The sequence below is a fragment of the Rana temporaria genome, chromosome 1 (assembly GCF_905171775.1).
Source record: "Rana temporaria chromosome 1, aRanTem1.1, whole genome shotgun sequence".
Lineage (NCBI taxonomy): Eukaryota > Metazoa > Chordata > Amphibia > Anura > Ranidae > Rana > Rana temporaria.
In genome coordinates this window covers 685,825,621-685,836,022 of record NC_053489.1, presented here as the reverse complement: position 1 = coordinate 685,836,022, position 10,402 = coordinate 685,825,621, and the positions used below count along the sequence as shown (strand labels likewise).

Genomic DNA, 10,402 nt, shown 5'->3' with positions numbered 1-10,402 from the left:
TTGATATTTTACAATAGAAAATAAAAAGTGTTTTGCATTGGTGGTGATTCTTTACTCTATCCATCTGTCACAGCCGTTTGTCAATCAAACACCTTAAAGATTGAACACGTTCATGCTGCATGCTTTGGACTTTTTTTCACTTCACATATCAAAGACATTTTTATGAAAGATTATTTTTCTATTATTGGGACTATATTTCTTTATATATTTGTTTCACTGTATATTTCACAAGTTATTTGCGCTTGCTTATTTTATAATTTGCCCACATGTCTTGTCACTAGACATATTTTTTATTCTTGTAGAGCGACTCCATTTTCTGTCTTGTATTAATTTATGTTGTATAACATTTTTGAGTTGCTGCTGTATTCTCCCCTTTTTTAAGGTATGCGCAATTTTTTCCTTCTTACAAAAAATAATAATATCAAACATACAAATATTCATAACATACACATACACAAAGCCCCCCCCTTTTGCATCAGAGACAATCAGAGTTCTCCTACCACAGTTATCGAAAATTCGCAATTATTTTCGCATTCGCAATAGCGAAAAATCGCAATATTTTTTTTTTCAATTTGGCAACATAAAAGGATCGCCTCAGCTTAGCTACTCTGCCCAGGGTCTCTAATCATACCAGCAATGCTTTTAGACGTCGATAGGATGTGATCTGTTTTAAAAATCAAATTGAAAAAATGCGAATATTCGGAATTGCGAATATTCACCGCGAAATTCGAAATATAGCGCGATTTCTCGAATATGCTATATTCGAGCCGAATATTCGCAATGCGAATATTCGTGAGCAACACTAGTCTGAACCCCATTTGGCCTCCACTACAGATCCATTAGAGTATTGGGATGAGAAAAGGGGTATTTGGCCTGCTCTTTCTGTGGTGGCACAAGAGCTACTTTCTTGCCCCCCGACCTCTGTGCAAAGTGAGCGTGTATTTTCTATCACAGGAAATATTCTGTGCCCACAGAGGTCCCAGCTGGCCCCACAGCTGATGGAGCAGATGGCATTTCTGAAAGTCAATCTTCCAAAGCTGGGCTACCCAGAACTAAGCTTTACAACAGAATAATTCTAATTATACTACTTCTTAAGTTCTTATGTTTATCAAATCGATAAAGATATTGTTAATAATTTACCTGTTCCAAGTATAGATGGCGATGCCAAAAAATAAATACAACAAAACCAAATATAGTGCATGTCATGATATACTGTATGTACCAAAAGTAATGTTACATGAATACAATATACGATAAAGTATCAATCACAATGTAGATACAGCAAGCATGAGAAGCTGTGATCAGCCACAGTCTATATAATTCAAAGATTTATTTTTTGTTGGGTGGGCAACATTGATTACCTCAACATTTTATTTACTATTTTTTTTTATAATTTCCTGACCCCAGGCCCCCCCCCAAATAATTCAGAGGTTGTAAACATGAAAAAAGAGTTTATACTGTAAGGGTGATCCTAGCTTGTTAGGCTCTCAATCTCTAACTTTGAGATTTTAGCTTTTGAAATACAAATATTTAATAATGTGGTTGCAAGCCCACTTTAAATAAAATACAAAAATAAAATACGTGCAAGACAAAGGCAAATACCTGCATACTATATCATAATGAGCTAGTATGCATAGCATACTAGCTCATTATGTAATACCACTGATCGGCGAAAACCTCGCTGCGGTGGCCGACACAACGGCTGGCGACATGTAATCCCGCTGTTAAACGTGCAGGTTTAGCGTCTCTGGGCAATCACAGCGCAAAACCCCGAAGTAACTCCGGGCCTACATGCTGCTGCCCGATGATGTGTCGGCCACTGCAGCGGGGGCTTTGATCGCAGGTGAGTATTACATAATCAGCTTCTATGCTATGCACGCAGGTCTGCCAGTCCTGGCATGACCACCTTAAGAAAATGCACGATCGTTCTAAATTATCCCCTAAACCATGAATGGAGGTATTTCAAGCACCTACATACAGGTAAGCATTAATATAGTCTTCCAGGTAGCTAAAAGTACTATATATTTATTCATTTCTGTTGATATATCTATTTTGAATCCTGACATGCACTATGTTTGTTTTTGTTGATTTTATTATTTCCCATCACATCTTACAACTTGCAAACGTTTGAATTGAAGTAGATCTATGCATAAGGGTAATAATAATAATAATAATAATAATAATAATAATAATTAATAAATAATAATAGTTTTTGTTTACATTCACAAATCCAATATCTACTACCACCGTTTGCAAGAATTTTATCAACCCAAGCTGGGGTTAGTTTGTTTATTTTTCATTCGTTTTTGGAGTAATGTTTTGACTCCTTGGCTCTGAAATTAAGCCACAAAAAAAAAAAGCTACCATTCCATAAAGAAACCTACTCCACAATTCCACGGCTCGCAATACTCCCACAAACACTGGGGCTCTCCTCCTACTGTGCTCTTGCTGCAGTGCAGACTGCTGCCACCTGCCCTCAAAGAAGAAATATTACAGTTCACGTTTGGAAGACATCTCACCACACTATGGATTTAATCCTGGTTAAGTATGTTGCCTGTGGCACCCTTAAACACGTGAGTGGCTTATCAATTTTCCCCTACTCACCTTCCATCATTCCATTAATTATTTCTTCTAATTTATATCCCTCTCTCTTTTTTTGCAGTTGCAATTTACTGACGTCATGTCTCACATGCATGCCTAACATTGGACCTGGATGTGGATGAGGAGGAAGCAAATAGAAAAACACATGAGGTTTTTTCAGCACTTCATAGTAAGTATTAAGACTAAGAGTAAACCCCACTTAGGATGTTATAATGATATACTTGTATGACTTTTTTTTTTAAATAAATCACATTTATTTGTCATTGTGTGTGAGTGAGTATGGGGTTAGTCTGTGTGTTTAAGGGTCAATGTGAGTATGTCTGTGTTTTTCTGTGATTAAGTGTCTGGGTCAGTCTGGCTTTGTTTACAAGGCACTTCATTTATTGGCCAGTGTGTCTGTCAGTTAAAGTGTGTGTCGTCTTTATGGGTCAGTGTGTGTCACTGTGTATATGTATATTTTAAGTGGGTGTGAGTAAGTATATTGGTGTGTGTCATGGAATGCATAATGTGCAAAAATGTTATTTTGATGTATATATGGAATACAGTTGTGTTACTTATTTTAGGTTTTTTGACATCGAAATAATTTCTTCTATGCCATTGTCAGTGTATCACCTCCACACTTCCCAGAGCTACAAATCTAAACTCATGCTTTATCTTGGCCCTGGTATTTTGATTCCATTCTGACCACCAGGGATCTGAATGCTGCTCAGCTCCATGCAAGGTAAGAACAGGGAGACTGGGAACTGTATTATCTTTTGGAATAGTGATTAAAATTCCATTGCAGCGAAAGCAGATATTTTCTCATTAGTTTACCGATCGGCAGGGATGGACTGGCCATTGGGACTACAGGGAGTTTCCCGGTGGACCGATGGCTCAGTGGGCCGGCTTCAGTGACAGCAGACCGCCGCCCCCCTCAGCTCCTCTGTCTCTCCCTACCCACAGCGCTCACCTGGGGGGGAACAAAGAAGCAGAGGGAGGACCAGAGGAGCAAGGGGGGACGACAGAGGAGCATGGGGGAGGGGACGGACAGCTGATTTAACAGCTATGGCCTGGGAGTTTCTCACTTCTGCCTAATCTTGTCCCATAAGGGGGGGGGCACCAAACTGATTCTTTGCCCCGGGTGAAATAATGTCTAGCTTCCCCAGTGGTACTGCCTAATAAAGTAGAACGGCTAGGGGCTAGTGAAGGGGGAGAGGGGGCTTGGGTGGCCGGGGGGGGGGGGGTTGCGGGAGTTGTCCTGTCAAAGTGGGCCAGTCTGGATGAAGTCCAGGGCCAAATTTTTGTCCCAGTCCATCCCTGCCGATCGGGTACATTCTCTGCCTAACTCAGCTCTGCTGCATACCATTTGAAGATACAAAATTGCAAAATGCCTCCACGTGTCTTTACAAGATGTGATAGTGGGATACATGTTTTTCCCTAATGTCTACTTATATTGTCCTCCGCTACCTCCCTAGCCCCTCGGTCTATAATTTTTCACCCTGGCTATCTTATTCCAGTATCCACACTCCCACTGCTGTTAGTATCCCCCCCCCCCTGCTTCCTGTGTTGTTTTACTGTCCAGTGTCCACTAACAGTGGGGAAACATTAAAATATAAATGAATAGTTTAAGGTAGACTGTGTGGGCCAGATTCACATAGAAGAGCGGCGGCGTAACGTATCATCTACGTTACACCGCCGCAATTTTTCATCGCAAGTACTTGCACTTGCGATGCAAACCTACGCCGGCGGCCTCCGGCGCAAGGCGGGACAATTTAAATGGGCGTGTGCCATTTAAATTAGGCGCGCTCCCGCGCCGGACCTACCGCGCATGCTCCGTTTCCGAACTCCCGTCGTGCATTGCGCGCCGTGACGTAATTTTTTCGAACGGCGACGCGCGTAGCGTAATTCCGTATTACTGGACGGCTTACGCAAACGACGTTATTTTTAAAATTTCAACTCGGGAACGACGGCCATACTTTTAGACAGCAATACGCTTGCTGACTAAAGTTAGGGCACCAAAAAAAAAAGACTAACTTTGCGACGTGAAACTGTGGGAATGGAGTTGGGTGTATAGGATTTTACTGTGTTTTTTATTTTTGTTTTTTTATTTTTTGTGGTTGAACTGGATGGACTTGTGTCTTTTTTCAACCTGACTAACTATGTAACTATGTAACTATGTAACGCGAAAAACCGCCGTCGATCGCCGTAACTCCTAATTTGCATACCCGGCGCTGGTTTACGACGCAAACTCCCCCCCAGCGGCGGCCGCGGTATTGCATCTTAAGATCCGACAGTGTAAAACAATTACAGCTGTCGGATCTTATGGCTATCTATAGCATAGATAGAACAACAGATACAACGGCGAATCAGCAGATACGCCGTCGTATCTACTCTGTGAATCTGGCCCTTAGAGTTTGAAGTTCGGAATAAAATACTATTGTGTGTGGGAAATGAATACATAATAATTTAGCAGATAATGTGATGATGTATATAAATAAATAATAATAATAATAATAATATTAGACCAAAAATAGTTTTATATTCACAAAAAAAAAAATATTTTCATAGAAATTACAAACACACATGCTGGGTAGGTGTAACTTGGCAGCATAAGAAAACGTTTCTACCAAAATCAAGGAACAGTAAAAAGATCGATTCTGCATAATAATTTGCGATGAGATGGGCAGAGGAAGGTCTAGCCTTCATTTTTCAAAACGTCTTTGTTGGTTATATGTTCATCGTAGCTCCCAGGCATTGGAGCAATGTGTCTGGAAATATCTTCAAGTAAACAAAATATACTCTGTCCAATGCCTAATTGTGTTGTTGGCTTGCCCGGGCCAAAATTATTTCAAAACTCTCAGTTTGCTGCCTGCTCAACTGATGGGTAAGCCGGGTAAGCCTTTTGACCTTTCGTTGTAGTTTTCGGTTGTCACACCTTAATTCTATAAGCTCCCTCAGAATGATCTCCTGCACAGTTGGGAAAGGCGGTACAGCAGTAGGTGGCATCAGGGCATGGGGTGGCTGAATGAATGAACCTTGTCCTCTGTGCTCCTCCTCTGGGCCGGGGGAGAAATCAGGAGTCTGGGGAATGATAGGGGTAATCTCTGGCTGAATCTCCAGCCTCTCCAAAAGAAGAACAGGAGAGTGCGGGCTGCACTGTACTCTCCTCTCAGGGTGGTATTGCTGATCTGAAATAGATAAGATAGGCAAAGTTTGATGAATGATGAAAGCGTTCATAGTAATGAATTTATTCAGATTAGACTTTTATGTAGTAGTAATATTGAATAATGGAGCAAATGAAAGATTGAGTTGGGGAGGGGGGATAAGTTGTATTAATGATTGAGAGAAAACAAAAAATCAATTTAAACTTATTTAGGTAAATCTACACATTGCATTTATATCCTAAAGTTAAAAAAATTTAAAAGGTTATTTAATAAAATAACCTTTATAGAAGTAAATAAATACAATATAAAAATTGCAGAAACAGAAAATGCCTTAAACAGAAAATCTTTTTTCTTTATTAGATAACATATTTATCAGCATATGACACGCACATTTAACTCCTGAAAAGCTTTCTGTTAAAGACGGAAGAAAGAGTGAAGATAATGTTGAAGATAAAGTTCTTAAAGGGTCCCAGTAGGTTGCAGGTAAAAAGGGCATATGTCTTCTAAATTTATTATCGTAGTATTTTTGATATCCTACTGCAAAAACCTTTGTAGCGCTTTTATACCCACTAAAAGATAAAAAAATACCTGTAAAGCAAAGGCATAATGAGCTAGTATGCACAGCATACTAGCTCATTATGAGCTAATAACCTTGTAAGTAATTTAGTGTGCCGTGCTAGGTTTGCAGGGCGAATATCTTCTAAACCATACAGGTTATAGAGATATTATGTATAGATATTATAGGCTTAACGGTAGTTTAAAAAAAAAGCGCAAAAGAGCTGTTGAACACCTTTCAATAAGGGCTACTAAATTCAAAATCATTAAAAGAACCAAAGGCAGAAAAAAAATTTCAACACGGTGGAGTTCAGCAAAAAATCTTTGTGATAGGAATGAATCTCTGACATCACAGCCACTCTCATTTATTTCCACAGTTTGCGCAGTCCTCCTTGATATATCAATCCCCCTTCAAATCACAGTGTCCCTTTCACAGTCACGTTCTAAAGGTATGAGGTGTCATTTTTGTACGAATTTTTAAATTGAACTTTTAGGTGTATTACATGAAAATGCCTATGTGTAAATAGGGTACATGATGATAATGGAGTTAGTGCTGTGTCCTGTTTCTTCCCAGATCATGCACTTACCCTGAGGAGGAGCAATGGTCCTGCCAGAAGCCGATGCTGGAGGGTCTTGAATGCAGCTTTCTGTTAAAGACGGAAGAAAGAGTGAAGAGTCAAGGTAATGTTCATGAAAAAGTCAACAGCTGTATTTACAATTTTTGCCTGAGATATGTCGTATAACTACAATATTTTCTACTATGAAATCAAATATTCAACCAAAAATGGACTGAGGAAATGTAAAATATAATCAGAAGTTGCTGATGTGTTAAAACAGATGTTACATTTCTGGCAATTTTTAAGATTAACAAAATATATGTAAAATATGCTATCAAGTATCTACATATCATTTACTACAACCCCCATATACATAGTACCAGGGCTAAATTAGCTACTAGCCAGGCCTCAAGGGTTACTAGCCAACAGTTAGTTGCCACACCCAACCCTTAGCTTGCCCCACCCCTAATTCAACCCCTAAACACGCCCTCATAAATTATCTCATTAAATGACACAAAATTGTTTTATGCAGAATAAAATATTAAAAAAAAATATTAACACCAACTTTATCCAAAACCACCAATGAAGCCTGCCTGTGCCCACCTATGTAGCCTGTGCCCACCAATGCACCCTGTGCCCACCATGCAGCCTACATGTGCTGCAGGTAAAGAGCGATAAACGCTTTCATTTCAATTGATGTTTTCCCGCTACTAAACAGCCCTGCCCCATGGCCAGGAAACTTTAATTTACAGATCGCCCGTCCTGGGATTGGACAGGATAAAAGTCCCGGAGGAGGGGATGTATGTGGCAGCAAGCGGCGGGGAACACGGCAATGTCAAATCAAAGCTGTTATCGATGTGTTCTCCTCTCTCTTCCCCCCCTGTGATCGATGAGAGAAGGACTCCCTTTCAAACTATGCTGTTGGCGGAGCTCTCACCCCTTTCTCGGCATCCCTCAAAATCTAGTCACAAAATGAAAGCAGGCAAGTTTGAATTTGGAAGGGTGCATACATACTACTACTATACCCACCTTTTGATTTAAAAATCACATTTCTTACATCAGCTTCCTCAGAAGCTGATGTAACCTTCAGAACCTTCAGAACCTGATCAGAACCTTCACATGACAGTTTCCCCTTCACAATTATGTTCTGATCTGAACCCCCTTCACAGTGGTAAATTTCACCCACCTTCACAGCACATGTGAACAGCTGTGTTCTCTGTCCCACCCTGCAACTTGACCCACCTTCACCTAACAGCCCCACGCAGCTCTGCCCCCGTCACAATTCAGCATCCACAGCTCTGACCTTGCTACCTTGCTTGGGCACACAGAACCGTAGACACAATAAATACTATAGTGGGTGGAGCAGAAGTTGCTGAAGTTATCCAGCATAATGTTGTTTGTTAGGGCCGCATAGCAACCAACCAATCACCTGCTGGTTAATTTTAAAAAGTTCTCTTCAGCTGCTCTATTGCTGCCCACTATTTTGCATTGCTATTTTTTCGGCTCACTGTGCATAACGAGCCTTCTGCTCTCGACTGTGATAGTGAAAGCTGAGTAGCCAGGGAGACAGAAACGGCACCTAATTGTCTCAACTGTGACGGTCTGCATGGCACAGTGACTTGGTCCAAGTAGTAAATAGCAGTTCATTAGATATCCTTTGTGTTGGGTACTCACCACCAGAATGTTGTTGATAGGATGTACTTGGAGTTGGAGCTGATCCTTCCAAGGATGATGTTTCTTGATCTGGAAAACATGAATGTAAAAAAATAAAAATAAAAGTCATACATGTGTAGTCATCATAAACAATAAGATAGCTTTACAAATATATTATAACTGCAATATATATAAATTATAATGATATATTTAATTTTCCTCACCACCAGCTCTATGATTTTGACCCCTGCTGCTGAATCCAGGGACATCCTCTGCCAGAAGGACATCTCTTAGCTCCGCCTCCCACTCTCGCAACTTGATAGGCTTTCCTCGGTTTTGTCCTAGTCGAAGCCTCTGCATCTTCTTTGTAACCGTTGCCCGACAATCATAGAACCTGCAAATGTACATAAACATTACAATTACATTAATAAAAAAACAAATACTTAGATTAATGTTTTTTGAAAACCACATTTCTTTTCACATTGTGATGGTTATATGTATACTGTTCAGCATGTGGCTGTGACAAATAAATTTTTTGGTTACGTTGAACTGTTACTTTTTTGTTATTGACTACAAAACTGTGTATTTTTTACACAAGAGTGAAAGAATATTTTAATATTAATTACCTGTGTCTGACGCCATTGGTGGGCCTGTGAAACTTGGAGACCGCATTCACGGAGTCCCGGACTCGTTCCCAGGCTGCTGACTTCTCAGATGCTGGCACGGATTGGCAGAAGAGTGTCACTTTTTCTTTTGATACTGCAGCAACCAATGCAGCATTCTCCTCTTTGGTATATATGGGTCCCCTTGATTTCTGTCTCTTGGTTCGCTTGTTCTGCTGCACATCTGAGTCCGCACTATCTGACATAGGAGGGGCCACATGTCTCCTTTCTTTGCCATGCTCCCGCTCCACTACACCTCCACATTCCCTTCCATGCCTCGGCTTCACTCCACACCAATCCTCCCCTCCCCGCCTCCTCTCCCCTCCATGCCTTTCCTCCACTACCCTCCTCTCCTCCCTTTCACGCCTCTTCTCTCCTCCACGCCTTTCCTCCACTACCCTCCTCTCCTCCCTTTCACGCCTCCTCTCTCCTCCACGCCTTTCCTCCACTACGCTCCTCTCCTCCACTCCACTACTCTCCTCCACGCCACTCCTCTCTTCCCCTCCATGCCTCCTCTTCTCTCCATGCCTCCTCTTCTCTCCATGCCTCCTCTTCCCTCCATGCCTACTCTCCCCTCCATGCCTCTCCTCGACTCTACTCCTCTCCTCTCCTCCACACCTGTCCTCCACTCCACTCCTCTCTTCCCCTCCACGCCTCCTCTTCCCTCCATGCCTCTTCTCCCCTCCATGCCTCTCCTCCACCACACTCATCTCATCTGCTCCACACCTCTCCTCCACTTCACTCTCAGTCACACCAACAAGTCTCACATCAACACACTGACTAACACCAACATTCTCACTCTCAGTCTCAACACTCACATGTCCATTCTCACTCCTATACATGATTTTAATTGCCCAAAAGATAGCAAACCAGTGAAACCACCACACAAAAACAAGTCGAAATTCGACAAGCCCACCTCTGCCCTGCTCTCTGTTCCTCCCTCGCCAAACCACGCACTCATACACCGTCTCAAAATGGAGTCCAGGGGCGGAGGCTATAAGCCGCGCATCGAAAACGAAAGTAAAGTATGACATTTTCGAATGGTTAAGATTTGCTGCGATGTACTTACGAAAGTACGAATGATTTACAACACACATTAGCAGCGTTAGCGGAGCAATTCTGACACATTGCGTAAAATAACGAATTAAGGCCCGATTACAAATTTACTCAAACAATCTTACGAAAGTAATAATCAGTCAGTATCAGTAAGACCGTCAAGTAGTCTATCGCA

The 10,402-nt window shown here is 41.4% G+C and overlaps 1 protein-coding gene and 1 long non-coding RNA gene across 6 annotated transcripts; one reads left to right on the top strand and one right to left on the bottom strand.

The window, feature by feature from the left end:
* The first annotated feature begins 2,219 nt into the window (after nucleotides 1-2,219).
* LOC120924716 lies at nucleotides 2,220-9,064 on the top strand. 5 transcript variants are annotated; one of them, XR_005746408.1, is made up of 6 exons: nucleotides 2,222-2,573; nucleotides 2,663-2,770; nucleotides 3,165-3,322; nucleotides 6,105-6,227; nucleotides 6,677-6,980; nucleotides 8,740-9,064. It is a non-coding gene; the product is annotated as an uncharacterized LOC120924716 (long non-coding RNA). The 5 variants fall into 5 exon arrangements; XR_005746407.1 differs by having other exon boundaries at nucleotides 2,226-2,770; nucleotides 6,677-6,748; nucleotides 6,874-6,980; XR_005746406.1 differs by having other exon boundaries at nucleotides 2,222-2,770.
* Nucleotides 5,100-9,522, bottom strand: LOC120924714. The gene is made up of 5 exons (XM_040335729.1): nucleotides 9,136-9,522; nucleotides 8,734-8,903; nucleotides 8,531-8,599; nucleotides 6,887-6,946; nucleotides 5,100-5,768 (listed from the first exon to the last, which is right to left on the bottom strand). Exons 1-5 carry the CDS (start codon nucleotides 9,375-9,377, stop codon nucleotides 5,392-5,394), a joined length of 918 nt encoding a protein of 305 aa, XP_040191663.1. The 5' UTR covers nucleotides 9,378-9,522; the 3' UTR covers nucleotides 5,100-5,391.
* Between the last annotated feature and the right edge of the window lie 880 nt (nucleotides 9,523-10,402).